This window comes from Rhamphochromis longiceps, linkage group LG17 (assembly GCF_057381845.1).
Source record: "Rhamphochromis longiceps isolate RC_006_pf linkage group LG17, R_longiceps_female_GT1.1, whole genome shotgun sequence".
Taxonomy (NCBI): domain Eukaryota; kingdom Metazoa; phylum Chordata; class Actinopteri; order Cichliformes; family Cichlidae; genus Rhamphochromis; species Rhamphochromis longiceps.
This window is the reverse complement of record NC_140573.1, coordinates 27,483,552-27,504,716: the sequence shown is the minus strand read 5'-3', so window position 1 is coordinate 27,504,716 and position 21,165 is coordinate 27,483,552. Positions and strand designations below refer to the sequence as shown.

General features: G+C 38.5%; 1 protein-coding gene across 1 annotated transcript; it reads right to left on the bottom strand.

Moving 5' to 3' along the window:
• Positions 1–539: 539 nt before the first annotated feature.
• Positions 540–20,929, bottom strand: mtpn (myotrophin). Its single transcript, XM_085387134.1, has 4 exons — positions 20,579–20,929; positions 17,494–17,607; positions 16,549–16,632; positions 540–1,813 (listed from the first exon to the last, which is right to left on the bottom strand). Exons 1-4 carry the CDS (start codon positions 20,648–20,650, stop codon positions 1,727–1,729), a joined length of 357 nt encoding a protein of 118 aa, XP_085243260.1. The 5' UTR covers positions 20,651–20,929; the 3' UTR covers positions 540–1,726.
• Between the last annotated feature and the right edge of the window lie 236 nt (positions 20,930–21,165).

Sequence of the window (21,165 nt, the reverse complement as noted above, 5' to 3'; positions counted from 1 at the left end):
GATGGCTGCATCACACATATAAATGTGGTTTTGGTATCAACAAGTCTGTGAAGAGCATCCCTCTTGGTAAAACATTCTGCTGAAGTCAACACCTCAACAAGATTTTGTTACAAGCAGCACTGTGGTGTCAGCAAATCCCATCTTGAGTGAATTCAGCATAAAAATCACAGTAATGCCCTCATCTAATCCAACTTAAAGGTCACCACAGTGCACAACAGAAATGTGACAAATTTAAGGGAATGCGTTTTGCCACAGAAAATGTGCTTCTGCTTTAGATAATAAAGAAAGCATTCTCACAGCTGACCCATCATTAATCTTAAACATCTTTTTGACAGTCCTTCGCCCTTTCCCTCTCTAGTTTACAAGGAAAATGGATACTGATGACAGATGTGTTTTTTTATATTTTTATTTGTTTTTACAGACTTTTGTCACAACAAAGTCAGCAAGAGCATTCTTTTTTTTGTCTATTGCATTGTTGTAATTTGTTTGAAAGCAACCAAGAGGACAGTGACCATTTCATAGCATAAAAGCAGAGGCAGTTTTGACATGCAGCAAAACAGGCAGGGCTTTGAACTGAAAAAACGAACAAGGCAAGGGGAATAAAAAAAAAAAAAAAAAAAAAAAAAAAAAAAAAAAAAACCCTACCAACAACTTTCAAATCTGACTCCCATTAACCCATCACTTACAACCCCTAGAGCCCATTAGTTACAAAATACTCAGAGAAGCTGCAAGAAAAGAAAAAAAAAAAAAAAAGGGAAAGGGAGTTTTTGCTCTGAACTCTCACCCAGGGGCGGCAAAATGAAGAAAGTTCTAAAATATCTAATCCTATTATGTGCTGTTAACATTGCTTCAAAAGGGATTGAGTAACACGTTTGAAAATTGCAACATTCAAGTCATTCTAGTTAGCCAGCATGGTGATTGGTCAAAGAATAGAGAATACCTTAATGATGTAAAATTTGTGGAAAAAACACCATTTGATATGTAAGTGATACATCACCAAGTAGAAAAGAAAAATCTGACCTCTGCAGCTCCCTCAGCCAACATCTCTAAAATATTAAGCTTAGATTTGAGGGACAATTTGATCTATCTATAAAAAAAATTAAAGTACAGGAAGAGGCCACACATAATGAAATGTTAACATAATTAAACTTAATCTTTTTAGTCTTATCAAGTATAGTGCAGTGCAAGTAATGTTCATGAGAAACCCTGGCCATAAAATACTTAAACTGTGAAGTTGTAAAAATATTAACACACTACTGATCCATTACAATTTAATTTCAGTATTTTTTTACAACACAACTGCAAAAAAAAAAAAAAGAAAAAAAAAAAGAAAAAGATGTGCATTTACTCGTATATGAAAGCTTTGTGTTTGTGTTATAGAGTCTGTTACTAATCTGAGCAGTGTTAAGATCCAGGTTCAAGAGCACTCCCCAAGTGTTTGGTCCCTAAGGGAGACATAACTGACAAGTCCTTCTGTTAAATGGCTAAAAACAGAGGACTAAGGGGAAAAAAAATCCTATCCCAAAAACCTGGGGAAAAGAGAAATTACAATGTAAGGAAGACCACCAGACAGACAAAATGAACCTCCAACAAACAGACAAAAGCATTGTTGAGACAGAGGTTGATCAGGGTCAAAGGGGCAAGTCCATCTTCTCTCAGGAGATCACTGCATCCATTTGAGTGCCCGTTCATACAGCTGCCCAGCCACCTCCCACACTGTGGTGTCTTACTTGAGCAGAGCTTTTATGGGCTCAGTAGCAGCAGCTTCAAGGGCAGTCATGCCGTCTGGTGATTTTTGGTCTTTGTCAGCTCCCTGTGGAGGAGAGGGGACACAATGTTTACTTGGTGCCTCAAACTTTAGTGACATCTGCTCAAACGTGACAGTCAAATAGTGCATTGATAACGCCGCCGTGAGCAATGTCCAAAGCTTGCGTGGCTACTTAAGAGCCGTACAGAACTAGTCAGACCCAAACTCCTTCATACACACTTCTTATTCGTTTTACCCACATCTGAAGAACTGGGAAGATTAAGGAAACCAAAACAAGGGATTAAAATCGAAGCATAGTTTTTGGACCCAAATTGCACCAGCTGTGATTTAGTTTTCAGAGCTGAACTGTGTACTCAAAAACAAAACTGTTGGGCAAGCACTGAGCCTTGAGTAGATGCATTTGGAAGCCAAGCTAAAGCGAAATCAGAAGAGGTTTGTTCCAGAAATGGGAAAAGCTCAGTCTGGGGGGGTGCATACACATCCCTAATGAACAAAATCATTAACATCAGGAATCAGTTGATAAGATTCAACTGGAAAGAGGCCATGTTAGTTATAAAGTATCTCACAGGTTCAATTGTTCTGGTGTACAAATGCATCTTTCACTTTTTGAGAAAGATGAGTGAAAAACTCATAGACAAAAGTTACGGTAGTTGCCAAAGGAAGAGAGACAAGACTTACTTTAGACTAGCCCCTTACTCATTTGAGCTGTGATAATATGTGTATGCTGACTCTGACACTGTGGCTGTGTAGTTATTGTTATACTTTTCTTTAAGCTGCAGGGAGTCCACCCGGAAGAGGCATGTATATTTGGTTCAATTATAGTGCAGAACCAGCACAAACTGGCAGGCATGCCGACGTCCAAACAAAGCCTTGCATTCATGGTCCGATTATGAATTTTACATCAGCCAAACCCTTGCATACTCAGGGACACAGGAAAGGTATGTAGGACAATCATGAACACAACAAGGACAAGACTTTCCCTTGGTTGACTGCTTTAGGGACGCAGAAAGGCTGTGGCATAAAAGATCTTTACAGAAAAGTGAGGGTGGTCGTGAGGGTGGTCATTCAGACATAAAGCTGCCACATTCAGAGGCTATCAGATCAATGGAAAGGAGTCCATGACTAAGAGGGGCTGAAGTCACACACACTGAGACACAAATCCATTCAAGCTTTGAGGGATAACAGAATCAATGTGAAGGAGATGGGAGAAGAAATAGCCATTTAGATTAGTATGGACAAAAAACACAGACACACACACACACACAAAAACAAAGAGAGAGAGAAAGAAACAGGCCACATGTTTTAATGCATTTGTAGTGACAACAGATTTAATGGCAAAGTAGGAGTGGAAGGCCTTGCAGTGGAAACGCGTCCCTTTGTTTAGCTTGCCAAGTTTAGCCTCTTAGCAAAAGAGCTTACAGAACCAAGGCAGAGAGAGGCTATTGTTGCGTAGAGAAGCAGGGCATCAAAAACAATGTGCCCCAGTTCGAGTACCCGGTAGCAGGAGGATGGTTATCTGGGAGCAAATTCCATGCCACAAGAGCAACAGAGCATAAAGCGAGGAGAGGGATTTACCAGGGTTGAGTTGGTAACCTGTCACATCTACAGCTCTAATTGGTAAGGAAATGGAAGACAAAATGAGAGATAGCACCCCCCCTATCAGAACATACTTCACATTTCTTGGCATAATGCTCCTGTCAACACTCTAGTTAAACATGTTAGAGCTCTGTTATGCAACACTTGCGGTATGAAGACTAGTGAGACCTGTTCTCTCACTTTTTCAATGTGAATTTTATACATTTTATCTGATTATTCTGATGGTATCAAACATGCCTGTTAGAGATACTAAGTTAAATTTATGAAATTGTCTTTTTTTTAAGCATTCTTGCAAAGGATTACATAATAAAATTCACATCACTCCCATGTCTGTTAAAAATGATGATGGTTGACAGCTAACGTGTCTTAGCTGGGACATAAAACATGGATGCAAGTAGAAACAGTGGAACAGCTCTTTTCAAGGGGAATAAAATCTGACAACCAGCTTCTATAAAAGCTCACTAATTAACAAAATGATAACTGATTTGGTTGTCTGTGCAGAAATTTTTTTTTAAGTGGGGCCAGTCTTCATTGTATAATGAAGAATTGATCTCACACAAAAGCTGTACATTATCAACTACAAAATAAACAATGACAAACGTTTTTTTTAAGTGAAGTTGTGTGAAATTGAGTCTTTAATCAAATCCTGCAGTGTTAAAAACCCCCAAAATAAAACAAAAACAAAACGATGGCTTTGGTAGGCAGATCTTTCAATTTCTAAATAAAATAAATAAATAAAAATACTTCCCTCCCCTACCTTACCTGCAAATAAACAAAGGGTTTCTTCAGTGTAATTCATCTTGTCAGAGACAGGGCAGCTTGCCAGGCAAAAAACAAATTTTTTTTTCCTGATAATAATGTTTTAATCTTTTTTCATTTATCTCAGTTTCAAAGTCTACTCCTTCTAACAAGTTAAACAATTTTTGTTCTTCTGTCACTTAACTTTCCCTGAAAATGCAGATTCATGCATACCAGGTACCTGATAACCAATTACCATAATCTCTTACTCTGATGTAAGGCTGCCACAAACGATTATTTTGATAGTCGACTAGTCACCGATTATTTATGCGATTAGTCGACTAATCAGATCATCATCCACTGGACGTAAAACTACAGCTTATTGCACCAGCAGCATCTGCTCTTATATAACTATCATTAGCTTACAGCTTTAAGCTTTTAAGGTGCTAACTAAAAATAAAGACAAGATGATAGTTTATTCAATTTTAATGAAATTTGCAGATTGTTTCGGTAAAGTTTAATAAACTCCTTGCTATCTAAAATATAACAGGACACCGGAGTATATTCTCCAGCATCTCACACTTCTGATAATCAGCTGTCTGCTTGACGTTTATTCAGCTGTGTAAAAACTATAACTTTAATCTCAGCCAAACCGATTTACTCAGGAACAAATAAAATACTAAAAAAAAAGCCAAACAAGACGGCGGTGGGTTTGAAAACAATTTGCCGGGAGTCCGGTGTTCTCACGGCGCTAGTGACCTAGCCCCCGGCTAGCTATCGAGCTAGTGGGTAACAGACGTATCCGAAAACGTCGGAGCGCTTTTGAAAATATGTGGTGTCCTGATAAACTGATAAATTTGAGGTTTACACAGCTACATTCTCGCCTGAAAATATGTTAAACGTTTATTTTGTGACCCAGAAAGAATAATAAGAGTAACATTAAAACTAACTAGCTACCGCCATTGTTGGAAACTAAGCTGGGCCGCGCTATGAATTCTGGGACACAGCTGCTTCTTCTTCTTCGGGGTTTAACGGCAGCTGGCATCCTTGTACATGCTGTGCTGCCATCTTCTGTTTCAGTCCGTTATTACACTCTTAAATCCTGCTATTATTCCTGCGTCTTTTGCGATCTTACAAAGCTTCAAACGACACCTCGACTATTAAATCAGTCGTCGACGATTTTGATAGTCGACGTAATCGTGACTAGTCGACAAATCGTGGCAGCCCTACTCTGATGTGCTACTGGGTAGAGCGATATGGCCCAAACTTCATATTTCGATATTGTTTAGCTGGATGGCGATATACGATATATACCTTGATATTTTTTAAACCAATAAAGTAAGAACAAAAAGGGAGTTCTTAGTCAAAGCCATGTGTCGCAGATGTCACACAGGCACTTTTATTAACATACAGTGTAGATGTACATTTAAAAAAAAAAAACAAAAAAAAAACAGAAATAAATTATCAGCATCTTGATGCTGGCTGCAGGTGAAGCGATGGGGAGGGGGGAGTTGTTTTCAGTGAAGGAGAGAGGCGGGACAGAGTAACGTTGCGTAGAGACAAAAGTGGACCAAAGAGAGGCAAACCAGCGGCTCCACAAGTGTAATTATAACGCAACATAGACTATATCGACATAAACGATATTGTCACATCTTATCTCTCGTATAAAAATCTATCAATCTTTTTAAAAAACAAGATATATTGCCCAGTCTTACTATTGGGAAAAGAGGAGAGGAATGGAGATGATTCTCTTTATCCCTTCCCTTTTCTCCAGCTCTGGAGAGGACATTAGTCGTCGGTTCAGTCCAAACTTAATCAACCCTACAGACTAGAGCTGGGCGATATGACCCAAAATTCATATCTCGATATTTTTTAGCTGGATGGCGATATATGATATATATCTCGATGTTTTGTTTTTTTAAAGCCATAAGGTAAGAACAAAAAGAGAGTTTAGTCAAAGCTGTGTCCCAGATGTCAATCAGGCACTTTTATTAACATACAGCATAGATGTACATGAAGAAATTACTCAAAAATAAATTATCAGCATTTATTAAATAATAATGCTCCATAAATAAAAGAACACAATGTTGTTTTTGTGCATAACAAAAAGCTCACAATTGTGCAGTCAAAATGTAAACTAAAAGACGCTGAGCATAATAACAAAGACAGACAGATTTCACAGCTGCTCTGTTCCCAACTTCTACTGCATGACTGACAGCCTGGAGTTTGAAATCCTCTTTGTAACCGTGTCTCTTAACAGGTGCCATTTATGATCCTTATACACACACACACACACACACACACACACACACACACAATATACGGTAATATTACGTTGAAGCACAGTACGTATTACTCCGCGAGGCTCCATTACGGTAGCCGTAATGCTAACTTGTGGTAACTCGTTAACAGAGATTTGCAGTGTTCATCTTGTCGTTGCCTGCAGGTGAAGCTATGGGGGAGGGGGGAGTTGTGCTCAGTGAAGGAGAGGCGAGGCCCAGTAACGCAGCGTAGAGGCAAAAATGGACGAAAGAGAGGCAAACTTGCGGCTCCACAAATATAATTATAACGTAACATAGACTATATCGATATAAACGATGTTGTCACATCTTATATCTCGTATGAAAATATATCGATATTTTTTTAAAAACTCGATATATCGCCCAGCCCTACTACAGACCTCATCAAAATTGCAAAAAAAAGCATTACATGTTGACTTTAGTAATAATCACTGCCTTCATGGCGACAAATAAGCCTTCTATATAGGGCTGTTCGATATAATGATATATATCGGATGATGATATAAAAACGTCTATCGTTTCATTTTACGCTATTGTTTTGTGGTGTCGCAAAATAAACTCTTTGTGGCAATCTTTTTTCATTGTTCTGATGGTCACTGTAGTGGCTATATTAATTTCTTAAAGTTCTCTATTTCTCTTATATTTTATATAACCACACTACGGACGGACAAGCACCTGTTTTTATGCGTTGTGTTTAGCAATAACGACGGTAAAACCATCGCGTGTCCGCTTGTTTATGTACCACATAAACCTTTCACAATAAAGCTCAAGATCCTGTTGAGACTTTTCAAAATAAACGGAATCACGTGAAAGAGAAGATTATTTACGGATGAGAATTAAAAAAGGAGCTACCAGGTGCTAAAAAATAAACCTTAGACTCAAACGTTAGAACAGGCTTTTCCCCGCAGCACGCCGTGTAATAAATACTCAAAGAAAACGGCGGCCTTTACAACTTATATCTAAAAATTAGGGGTGCAACGATACACAAAATTCACGGTTCGGTACTTTGGTGTCACGGTTCGATATTTTTTCGATACAAAAAAAAATGTTCATGCCTTTTTAATTTGCCATTTATTAAAATTATAAATATATATTTTAACTCAAAAGCACAGTTTTTAAATTTAATGTTGATGAAACAACAAAGTAATAAAAAAAAAAAATCTGATGGAGAAATCACTCATCTTTGGAAAAAGAGTTTATTACAGAGAAATGGCTCTTTCCAAAATAAAAGCTATACTATACGTTTCTTCTGGGCTATATTCTCAGCAGCATATTAAACATATCAGGTCCCCATGAGGAGAATCATGTGCTAACAGCTGTCTAAATGACTCGGGTAAAGTTTGTAGCATGCCTGCTTGTTGTTTTTGTCTGCTTCCACTTGTCTTTGCACGAGGATGATGTCAGCGTAAATGTGCAGTCATATTCGTTGTTTAGAGATGGACCGATCCGATATTACGTATCGGTATCGGTCCGATACTGACCTAAATTACTGGATCGGATATCGGAGAAAAATAAAAAATGTAATCCGATCCATTAAATATCACGAAAGCACCTCACAAAACTTGCAACACCCCGTAACTCACCTCAGAACGTTAGCACGTTGGAGCAGTATGCATCACGTGATAGAGCGGCTGTGGCATGCGGGACCTGTCGGTGGTCTGGATAGCATGTGGAGCTTCGCTAGCAACCCGGCATTTCATCTCCGACAAAGTTATCCCGAGAGAAGTAAAGCAAGTGTGTAAGTCCATCTCTGAATGTTTGTAAAGCATTCCTGCGTTAAGCTTAACAAGCGACTGCCTCTCCGGCTGCTACTTCAATCATGAAACTGCTTAACGATCAGCTGATCGGCTTTTCTGTCGCGAGTCCGTGACTCTAGTTTGCTTTTGGCCCACTTTGCACCAGAAAGAGGAAACCAGCGGCTGAACAACAGCAGCTCGTTTAAGCTTGATCAGCTATTGTTAGAATGTATTTAATATTACTTTCTACTCCAGGATCTTTTTCTACGTAGCTGACGCTGGTAACTGTGCAGGGGCGGATCTAGCAAAGTTTAGCCAGGGGGGCCGATTGTGCCCCCTTTTCCCTGTTAATGCCCTAAGACATACTTTTCTTTCTTATTCTCATTTAAAATGTCTAGCTTTTAATAAATAATTATCTGACACCCAAAGTTTTAATTTGATGTAAAATGAATAGAAGTCAATTACTGTATATAGTAACTATTAAGTCTAATATATATACCCTAGTAAGCTATAGTACTTTTTCCTTTGGGAAGGTACCATCTGTGCAGTCTGCAATTTTGTTGAAGAAAGATGTTGAATCTATTTAATATTTCTTGAAAAATAATTGATTTCTGTGCATTTTTTCCCACACTGCATCAAATTAAGGTTGATTACGTCGATTAAGCATCATGAGGTGGAGCGTGAGGGGTGGTTCCCTATTTTTTATTTATTTATTTTTATTGTTGCTGGGAGTTGGAACTCTATTAGTTAGGTTGCTTAATATATATGCTAAGTACTCTTTAAAATACCAGAATAGGGAGGATGGTGTAGGCTTAAGTTTATTAGATTGATCAGTATTGCTGAACTATGAAATATTTTTTTTTGCATACAGGTATAACAGAATAGCTTTAGTGTAGTTGTTGTTTTAAACTTGAGTATGAACTTATACAAAATGCAGCAAGATATTTAAAAAACAGTTTTGTTGATTAAAAAACACTATATCGGATTCATATCGGTATCGGCAGATATCCAAATTTATGATATCGGTATCGGACATAAAAAAGTGGTATCGTGCCATCTCTAGTTGTGTTCCCACTAGTGCTGTCAGCGTTAATCTGGAATGACGTTAACGCCACAACACGGCAAATCTTCGTTAACGAGCTACCGCGGATTGCCCCGTGCGTGGGGCTGGACGGCGTCAACGTGTTAATGAGCTAACTGCGCTAACGCAGTAGTTCCCACCCATGTAATTGAGCATTGCGTGGCACATCTGACATACTGTTTTACTTTTGTCCATGACGCGGTTACCTTCAAGGTCATACCTCACATGAAAACCAAAATAGTTCCAAAGGCCACATCTGAATGAGGGTGGGGGAGGTTCAATTTGCCATGTTGCAAGGAGAGCTTAACTTCTGTCTCGCTAGCTTGTGCCGCACTCAGTGGATCTGTGATCGATTACTCCGCCTAGGCTGCACTGTCGAGCGCAGATCCACTGAGCTCTCAACACAGACAGCATCGTCAGAAGGAAAATTGATAAAATAAATTAAAAATTTTGTATTGTTCGATACATATGCGTACCGAACCGAAAGCACTGTATCGAACGGTTCAATATTGATACGAGTATCGTTGCACCCCTACTAAAAATGTATAGTTTCATGCATCAGTTAAAACACTCGACTCCAGCTACATGACACGCAGCCGGAAACACTTCCCGCAAGACGAGTTGCCCGAGATTCACAGAATTTACAGAAAATGTTAAATTTTTGTGATTTATATCGTTATCGGGACGATAGAATTCTTATATCGGGATATGAGATTTTGGTCATATCGCACAGCCCTACTTCTATATAATAAACACAACTACATAATTTGTACCACTATATTTTAGGTTCTACCATTCTCATAATCATTACCTTCTCGTCACCAAACATACTGTCAAAAAGTGTATACTGGAGCCATGCCAGAGATAATGCTTCAAATCCGTATTTATGGTCGAGTTCCAGTAATAGTGCTGGCACAGTCTTCCTTTTTTTGCCTTTCAGGATACACCACGCTACCCCAACGGCCAAGCAGCTCACTGGCACGCTCCTGACACCACTTAGAGTAATGAGCTTTACTCAACTTGAATAATGACCCCACATGATCACCTCACTGTCCAAACACTAGCCAGTCAAAGACGTTGATGGCCAATTGAGACACAGACTAATGAACAAGAATAGACTCCCAGCGTGTCTCCAGTCAAAATAAGATACATCATCACCCTGGATTATACAGCTACACAAAGCAGCAGTGGGTCAGTAATATAATGCCACCAACATGCCAAAATGTCCATTAAGTTTTCATTATGACTGTTGTGAATGGAATGCATAAGTCTTCAAATATTGAGCCAAAGCCTCACTCAAAACCTATTTGAAGCACAAGATTTTCAGACTATTGACCTGCTGTCCGCAATCAAACATTACTGAGCAGTTAAAAGGGCAAATTTTTAACACCCAGCGATAAGGATAAGATCAATACATGTATTACAACAGGATGTGCCAGAAAGGCTCTGGATGAGATACGGTGGGGGGTGGGAAATAAAATCTAGAGGTGGGGGAAAAAAATCGATACTGTGTAGTATCGTGATATTTTGTTTGCTAATAATGTATCGATACAGGGACAGCAGAAATCAATATTTTGTTACAAAAAAGGTTTTTGTGCTCTGACTTCAGAGCATGTTGATCCTTTTTCTGAGCAAGAATCCTGACATTCCTTCACTGTCCAAATGTGTTTAACTTTTTTTTGGCAGCAATAAACATGACAGTTTACTTATTTTAATTTAAGACATGTTTTATTTTAATTAAGTTTAAAACTTTTTTATTTAATGTAAAATTATATTTTGTTTTAATTTACTTTCAAATTCTTCAGTTGCTGAAGGGGCTGCATAGTTTTCATAAATTGCATAGTTCAGAATAGCTATAATTGTACCAGATGGTTGCATTCAGTTAAGTTGGACTAGACTGTAATACAAACCGTTCAGTTTGTCAACAATAAAACTGACTGAAATGAGAGAAAGACTGAGTGTGAGACTTTGATATTAGATAAAATGAATATTGATAAAGTTTACCTTTATGTACAGAATCTGAATATCGCAAAATATTTTAAAAAATTGCAATAATATCGTATCGTGTGTTAAGTATTGTGATAATATCGTATCGTGGGATGTTTGGTGATTCCCACCTCTAATAAAATCCTTTTATAAGTTTATGGTAATCTCAAAATATGAAGCAATAAAGACCGCAAGTGTGCACTTTTACCCCCCTCAAAAAACAAAAACACTTCAGTGACAAGTGAAAGATGTTTTATACTAGAGTGTGTATATATATTATCTATATAGTTAGGATAAATGTTCCATCCATTCTTTGCATAAAGGGCAGAGAGAAAAAAGGAGGAAATCTTTAGGGATGTAAAAGACACAAAAACAACAGGTACTGACTTCAAACAGTACTGTACTTCTTCCTAGACAATAGCAAGTTCCCATTAAAAGAAAAATGTGTGTGTATGCCCTTTTATTGCTGACCTAAAATTTACTGGCTGGTCTTTGCAGGCTGTAGTCAGCACTCTTGGCCAGGATCTTACAGCTGGGTCACCTTTGGGGTAATAATGGCCTTTCATAATTCATTAACAACAACAACACGGCACACAGTTGGGGGCAGGGGTCAGCTTCCATGATGCACAAGGGAACCACGCCATTTTTAATCTGCCAACACAAGAATGTCTGACAGTCCAACAGTCACAATTCAGTATTCTCAGTGGGCTCCTTTTATCCAGTGTAATGTGGCAGCTGTGCACAGCTACAGGTGCTGCCACACAGAGTGGATTTACACTAGCACTATCATTGGTGTAGCTCTGAAATATCTATTAATCTCATGTTGGGATACATGGGAAGTTTTCAAAGCTTTCATATGGATATACTGAGACCTGCTCCCTGTGGCAACTATTAGCATCTAGTGTTAATTATTGATGGTACTTAGTTGGAATTATTATAAAATCAAGAACTGTGATGAATTAGGACCACCTGTCTTGTCCGATATGATACTAGCTTTTTGAAAGTCTACCAGTAGCTGGATAATTCATGAGACTTCAGTTTAAATTTACAATTGTGATCTACAATGACTATGAAAACAAGACAATCAATGTAAAATTATTCATATTTCCTCGTCATAGTCCTTGTCATAACAAAACTCATTTTACTTGTGTAATAAATCACTCACACACTTTTTCTTAAGTTGCTGTGCTTTCATCCCTCTCTAAAACAAAACTTACCCAAAGGTCTTTGATTTACAAAGATGAGGCACTACATGATACAGCTGCCTATTTTAAATGCAGAAGAGCTTCTGACTCTCAGAAGGATGTTCTGTGACTGGCAGCAGAAGAAATTAAGGAAAATAAATGCCAATAATGAAGTCTTTTTTTTTTAAAGAGACAAAATGAGCTTTTAAAACCCAAATTTCTCATTGTAATGTGAAAGTGAAATGTGGCTGTGTGATATTAACACTCTTAGGGACATTAAATGCATCATCTAGTGACAGCTCAGATCTTAACTTGAAGTACACCGCTTAGTTTCAGCAAAGAAATCATTCTATAACGTGTCATCTTTCAATGCTTAAATAATAGCTCATTGGATATAAATATGGTCTATGGTAGGAATAAAAAGCTCTGAGTCAAATGTATACTTAAGTCAGAAACATGCAATGTCAAATGCGTGCTGACATGCTAGCAACTTTTATAGCAAATGACTTGCTGTATATAGTTTCTTTTTCCTGTCCGTTATTTCCTTCAGTTTATCTTAGTGCTGATTGCCAGCTGACAACAGTTTTCCGCTCTTGGCTGACTAGTTACAAGATTCTGGTGCCTTTGTTGATAGGCAGGACAGAGTTTGCAGCTGCGCTGCCAAAAATGCAGGACTAATACAGCTGATTAACTGAAATCAGTTGGTGGAGCATACCACAACCATGCCTCTCTAACCAAACACTGTTGTTTCCCCATATACAGATTATGGTTTCCTCTTTTAAAATGCCTTCTTCAAAGTCCCATTCAACCTGTGAACCTATTAAAAAGTCTGTCTGGCTGCTGGCAATGAGATTGTAAAGACTGCAAAAAGTGACTTCCCCATTCTGTAGTGTGACCCCTCCCCACTTCCCATTACTTGATGCTACTGTGAAACAACTGTGTAGAGGAGCTTTCATTTACCCTGCCTCATTAAGCCTGGCTGGAAACAGACAGCTGCTCACTCACCCTCAGGCCCCTGATTCTCACTCTCTCTCTGAATTCTTCCCATATACACATAACAGTCTGGAGCAGCCTTTGAATGATGCTTTTTCATGACATGATGCAGTCTTCCACAATGTAAACTCCACTCAATCAGTGGTGGTGTACTTTTGTCAATTTTTATAGTTTGGCTTGAAATTTGGAAAATGACACATTTGTTTGAAGCACATTTACAAAGCTAAGCTGTCCGACTGAAACATCCATGTTCTTTGCATCATTGTTCAAATAAGCTTTTTTTTCCCCACTTAAATTTAATAATAAACATGTACCGAGATAGAGGACCCAGTCAACTATATACCTGCCTGCTTCTTTAAAACATCATGAGTGTTATAAGGTGGAGGGTAGGGCTGGGCGATATGGCCTAAAGTTCATATCACGATATAATTTGAAGCATGTGCGGTAACGATATATATCGCGATATTCTTTTCTTCTGTATAACGTATTTTCCACACTATAAAGCACACTTAAAATCCTTTAATTTTCTCAAAAATCGAGAGTGTGCCTTATGTATTGTGGAGATACAGAAATTATTTTATTGCTGCCATATAATCTGCATCATTATAATTGCATTAATAACATTCTTTACAGCATTATTTCATCTAATAATATTTCTCACAGTATTGATACTGCATTACAGTTGTTTATTGAAGATGTCCATTTGAGGATCCTTCCATTATGTTAACTTTTATTACAAGTACGGTTAGAAGTATTTTATACACATTGCATATCTGTGCTTATTTTGAGTTGATGTTCAGTTCATTAAGGGTCTTAAGCTTCACTGGCATGACTGTCCAGGTGATACATGCTGAGGGAAACTAGAACATAGAAGGATAACTGCAATGCATGCTTACAGTACATATAATACATATAATCTAGGAATGTGTCCGGCCTGAGGCCTCAACTCATTTGGTGTCTTACTATATTTTATTCTACTTGGTAACAGACGACCAGAGTCAATAATTAGCCTCAGAGACCCCGAGGGCTTGAAGTTTATTACCTTGTATGGAAGGTGTTATAGAAAAAAGAAGTTCTATGTCTGATTATAGCTATTAAAGATGTACGATTAACTGTGACTAATGTCTGGAACCTATTTTAATCTGTCATTGACGCCATGGGGGGGCGTGTACCCCACTGCTTTATAAGTATCCACAACATGTATTTTGGTTAGAAGACATATGTTGATGTTTTCTCCGGGCTGTTAATAAACTCATCGTTTGATTGCACTTTTCTGGGGCCTCCGTGGTTTGTGACACTGCTCTACATTGATTGATTTCACGACAGTATGAATTCTGGTTGTGCTTACTGACCTCGAACCGATTTTGGCGTGCAGAAATCTGTTAAAAAAATATTTTAGTACAACTTTGGTAAGCCGCACTGCTTGATGGATTGTCAGAGCATTACGGCTGCCGTAGTGAGGAGCTTTGCGGAGTAATCTGGGTCCAAAACTCCCCCTTCAGGTCCCAAAGTCAAACGAACACTAAGAGTTAAAAACTGTCTAAATTCCTTAATCTTTAATAAAATCATCAGCGTTGCTGCTTTAGCAGGTGTAACAATTAAGTTTAACATCCATTTAATTTATTAAATTTAACGGAGTTAAAAGTTAGAAAGGAAGTTAGCTCCCTAGTTTCCACCTAAACATGACATACCATGTTCTGACTGAGAGATTTTTGAAACTAAATAAAACGTACAGCTCTGCTACCACTTCCAAAATAAATGAAGACAGAAAACTAAACAGCAGTGGCGTTTGTAGGGTTACTGAAGTTGGACTACCTGGTATATAATGTTGTGCTACGTGATTGCTAGCGACACAGCTATGTTAGCATAACATTAGCACAGTGAAGCTGAAGGATGAACACCAACTTTTTTTCCACTCATTAAAAGTTAACGTGAGGGATTCTGGTGGTCAGGGACAAATGCAATCGTATAGCAGGATGCTATACATGGGGCAAACGTCAGTCAGGAGAACAACTAAGACTATTCATCCACAATATGAGGTGAGTTATTAATATACTGCAACAACATGGGAATAGAAAAGCTACGAGAGAATTCAACATTAATGAATCAATGTTACGGAAGTGAAGGAAGCGCAGTTTTTGGCTTTCCCCATATTTCAAAAGTGCCTCATCTCTTTGCTATGACTGTCGCCTGGCATAATTTGCAGGTGATAATGGTTTTAGCCGCTGCGATGCTTTAAACCAAAACAGGCGCAGCTTGATGACATCATCAACATGCGCTATCGCGATAGAGCGGTATAGTCAAAATCTCTATCGTTGGCCAAATTTATATCGTTTCTATCGTATATCGTTTCTATCGCCCACCCCTAGTGGAGGGGTACACAGAAAAAGATATGTGTGTGTTAAAATGAATGTGTGACATTCATCCTCCACAGGGCCATCAATTCAACTGCAGTCGGGCTCATTTGGTCAGTAGTGAAACAGTAGCTACAGCTGTCCTGATGGGTAGAAGATGTGTCATTATGCCAGGAGTGCATACACTTTTGAGTCTAACATTCAGGTAAGACATGCAAGAAGAAACACTGACTTTGTAAAAGAAAGCTCACCACTTACAAATGAGTCTGTCTAACTGTGAAGGAACTGCAGAAATGTGTATTCTAAGGCCAGATGACGCTGGATAGATTGGACATTTATTATAGTATTCCTGTTATTATGTTGTAGTGTTACAGCCAATGCCAGCTGTGCCTGACTCTGTTCTGTGCCTCTCCTCACAGCTGTGACTAGATCTGCACATAGCAGCATGTATTTTTTTGGACCCAAGTAGCATTTAAGGTACTTCCAGAGCTAAACACCTTAGGGAGGCTAATGTGGAGGGATGGAGCAGAGACTTAGATGAAGCCAACGGCAGTGCTCCTATGAATGAAAGAAACAAACAACAAAAAAGCAAGTGCACAGCAGCGACAGTCTGCGATGCTCTATGAACATTCCAGCACAGCCTCCATAGAAATGTGTTAAAGGGCTTTTTGTCCAATGAGTTACCTCATCAGCACTCATGGCTCACATGGAACCACTGATACATCAGCATGCACTAGTGGGTGAAAGACACCAGTGCACTCCTTTGTGCAGATGCTTACATACGCATACATGAACGCAATCAGGGCACCAACCTTTTCTAACAGGAGCTTGACACATGAGAGATGACCCTCAAAACAGGCAGTCATCAGTGGAGTAAACCCATGTTTGTCTGGAGCCTGTGGAAGAAGAGGATGAGAGAGGAATGAGTGAGAAGAAGAAGACTTTTGGTCTTTGGAGGGAAAGCAAAGATTGTATATTGTTACACTTTTAAACTCTTGTTTTAAAAAGAAAAAAAAAGTCTTTTGATTTGCAGATACCAATTTTCAGAGGGTGAGATGCACCGTGCTGATGTGAGTCTTCCTGTGCAATGAAGATTTAGAGACTTCCTACTCCTGATCATTAGAGTTAAAGCATCCATGTCTCATTGTAAATTACTAACACATGATGCTTTCAAGGTAAAAAGCAATTTAAAAGACTTTTGTTGAATCAGGCCACTACCACACCTTCTGAAACTACAAGCCTCAAGGGGCCATCAAGGTTAAATGTGAGAAGGGGTTTTCTAGCATAGAAAATTTGGGGCTTTCAAAGAGGTTTTAGCCTCACACGAAAGGAAGATTACCTGAACTACTACTGAACTTTTTTTAAGAGGGGCTTAATTTACTAAGCATAACAGGAAATGCATAGACCTCTGTTAAGTAAGGCAACACAGACTCACTGCCCTAACTGCAAGCGGATCAATTGTGGTTATGTGCGTCTCATGAGAAGCCCACTATGACCCATAAAAAACCCCTGCTGAGGCCTGGCCAACTCACTGGTAAAAAACAGCCAATGAACAGTGGGTAGAAATGTATATGATAAACTCCGTTTTATTAAAGCCAGGTTGCTTTTGTTTACACAAATAATGGTTTGTTTCTAACCAGACATTAGACAGTCAAAGGAAGGAGACACAGGCTCTGTTATTTTTGTGGTCACTGTAGTGCTGAGCAGTAGGCAAATTAATGCAAAAAGAATGAAGCTGAGATAGTTGTAACTCTTACATTGATATCTGCCCCCTTAGAAATGAGGAACTCCACCACATCTGTCTGACCGAAGTCTGCAGCATAATGCAGCGGCTTCCTCCCACCATCGAGGGTCCGGTTCACATGCTCAGCCTAGAGAAGGGAAAAAGTACTCATTAACAGGGATGAGATCGCCTAACTTGGCATTGCCACAAGCCAGTATGGTGTCTCTTAGTTTAAAAAAACAAGACAAAAACAAAAAAGAAAACACAAATCAAAGCCCTTCAAAAGAAGGTAACATCTATTAAATCATTTTTTGCTGCTTGGACCCATAATAAAACACAAATTGGTCCCAGCGAGGGCTGTCAGTCCTGACTTTTTCCCCAGAAGTATATGAATAATTACTTGCCTGTATAAGGACGAAGGGAAGTGAAGCAAGAAAAGCATTCATCAGCTCAGAAAAATGGGTATACTATCAAGAATATAGAAGTATAGGAAGCCCTAGAAGATGCATTAATATCTTGTAACACAAGACCTTCATATCATAAACACCTAAGCTGGGGATGATTATTATTAATATTACAGTCATCTCCTGACTCTAATTCCTACATTAAATTTGCTACAATATTTACCATGAAAGCATAAAATGAAGACTCAACCTGCTACGGATCTCCAAATATGAATTTTTCGAAGCAGACACATTGAATTAATATGGCAGTAATGTCACATATATATTTAGTTTCATGAAATAACTGTTGTGAAAGGACTCAATATAATCTTGTACATAAAATAAATCCAGTTTTATGTAGACCTAAAACCTTAAGGTTACACTTTGGAAAAAAAACAAAACACCACATTTCTTTTTACTCTGCCATTTCTTGGGGTCAGATGAACATGGTCCGTTGCACACAAATTCTGTTCTATTACCACTAGATATTTCTGAAACAGAATCCACACCGCAGCACTGCCTTATCAAAAACATCCTTGTAGGTCAAATTCAACATACTGAACACAATGTTTGACCTTACCTCTCATCTTGCTAAGTCCTGTAGCTGATTGATATCAAACCTCAAACTTCTCTAAAAATGTTTAAATGTTACTTTCAGTGGTTGATAAAATTAAACGTGCTCCATTTATACTATAGAAAAAGGTTAGTTATTTTTATCTACATGTTTCGTCAATGACACAATTACAGCTGAACACAAGAAACCTCACTTCTCAGAAGTCACCAACTGTAATCATGAGCTCGTGTCAATCATTTGTAGTGGTGGTTTATATCAACAGTTCTTAAAGTGCGGTCTTCGCCTCCTGCAGTTAACACACGCACACAAAACTTCACACAGTCCCTCCTACACTGGCAGCTCAAGTAATTGATCTGCACAACACTGAACAACAATTTGTCAGGAATTTGAAGAGGTCACTAAAGCTGCCCTTTCAGGAACACTGAAGGTTATTCGGTATGGCTACTAATAAAATAATAATAATGGTAATGTGGGAACTAGGCAGCAAAAATTATCAGTCCGAGAAGCTTCTTCAGTTCTAAGGTCAAATGGCGGACAAATCTGGGATTCGCCGCCATTTGACCTTAGAACTGAAGAAGCTTCTCGGATGAGAGGTGAAACGTCTTCAAGCAACTTAAAGAAGTCCAGACGCTTTTCTTTGCAAGCTCCTTTGATTAATACATATTATTAACAGGACAGTTATTTGTGTCTAAAAACTTGTGCTTTTCTTGACGTCACAGACTCAAGGTGAAAAAAAAAGGAAAAAAAAAAAAGAAATCTATCAGTGACTACATAGAAACAGTGGCAAGCACTTTATGGTGCCAAGTTGAACAAGTATAGCGTTACCTCAGACAACCTAAAAAATAAATTAATTTTTTCTTCTTTTGCTGTATGTAAGAGAATCTTAAAATATGTCACATACTTGGAGACGGTATGTATAGTTTTGACCCTGTGTGGAAAATTGTATGCTGTAAAATTATTCCACCCTAGAAAAAGAACAGTTGAAATAAATAGTTAAAAGTACCAAATTACCATGACGATCACGATGAGTGTATGTAAACAGTCATTTATACAAACACGTGATTAATAGTTGATGACACAAATAGAACAAGACACTAAGAAAAAAGAAAACACTTCTGTCTTCCCAAAAGTCACCAACATCCTGAGCATTATCAGTCTTTAAGAGTTTGATCAAAAACTATATGTAGTTTATGTATATATATGTATATGACAATGACAATAAATAAATACTACTACTACTAGTTTCACGTATTGTAAAACTTACATTGGAAACTAGCATTTTACAATTTAAACACATTAGTGAGCTCTACTTTATGAGGAAGCAAATATAGATTCAGTTAGTCATTTGTGGGAAACAACTGAGTGTAAATCATGTGGCAGTAAAACTATCCAGCTACTACCCAACTACAAAATCCGAATGCAGGCGTGTTTCCTAAGGTAGCTGTTTTACAGAAACATCTCTGCGTGGTAAGCATAGGCAGAAACCTTCTCATCAGGCTGCTCCAAAAAGAGCATGCTGGCATTAACGAACGCTGCAGTTGCTGTTAGCCAAGCCTCCATCTCCTAGACTACAGCTGAGACCACCGCCCACTAAAGCTGACTAGACACTGGCCCTGTCTGCTCGATTAGCCGCTAGCATATAGCTAGACATTTGCCTCAGCTCTCTTAACAACACGCTTATAGAAGACTGTAATATGCGTTTTCTAGTAACGTACATACTGTGCTTAAAACACCCAGTTACAGTAACATTGTTACTGGTGTCAAGAGCCGTTACCCGTGTTACGTACCAACAGATACCATAGTTGGTTAGCTAACCAACAAGTTGCTCTCAGCGGAAAGTGATAATGGATTAACTTTAAACACGTCTCGTTACCCGTAAGACGAATTAAAGCCAGTTTAAAGGTGCACACATTACCGTTAATGTTACAGACCCAGAATGTTCCAACAGCTTTTCAATTCTGGATTACCTAACTTAACATTGCCCAACTCCAGCTAACGCTAGCTCGCTAGCAGCTCTACGAACTAGCGTTGATTACCTTAGCTATGCTGACTGTAGTCAAAAAAAGCACAACAGTGGGCAAGTCAAATAACAGCTAAATTACCGTTTGCAGTGTGGCTTTGACCTCATCCAGGTCCCCGGTCTTCAGTGTCCAAATCAGATCTTTATCGCACATCTTTTTGTTGTCGGTTCGGTGTTGCACCTTCCTTGTTGTACTGCCGGGGGTTTGACAACTTATCTGCTAGTGTGTTAAAAGTTAGCTAGCTGAGGCTAGAAAACTACTACTCTCGTCGAGGCTAATACAGTTTCAGCTAAATAAAAATACTCAGAATAATAATTTTTGTTCGATATGGCGACTCAATGACGAGTGACGGGGAAAAATGGTTCACGAAAAGTTCTAAACGACAAAGTAGCAAACAGGTATCCGCCTTTCTGCAATCCAGAAATATTTCCGATGCCGTTACCCGGAAGAGAATATTTATGGAGAAGTTTATGCTGTTCTGTGACGATAAGGAGTTACTTAATGCAACGCATATGACTCGTCAGGATTTTTGAATATCCTAATTTGTAACAATTATTTACAGTTCCTGAATAAACATATACAGAAAAGTATAATTAAATAAGCTTCTATGTTACCATGTAAAGTAAAACGGAAATTCGTTCCTTATCTGGTTCTGCATTTAAGTTTTT

Excerpts from the sequence above, each read along its gene's own strand:
- mtpn (XM_085387134.1), bottom strand. The coding sequence starts at position 20,650 with ATGTGCGATAAAGATCTGATTTGGACACTGAAGACCGGGGACCTGGAT. Across the intron at positions 17,608-20,578 it reads TCAAAGCCACACTGCAAACG|GCTGAGCATGTGAACCGGAC; the intron begins GTAATTTAGCTG and ends TCCCTTCTCTAG. Across the intron at positions 16,633-17,493 it reads CTAAGGGGGCAGATATCAAT|GCTCCAGACAAACATGGGTT; the intron begins GTAAGAGTTACA and ends CTTCTTCCACAG.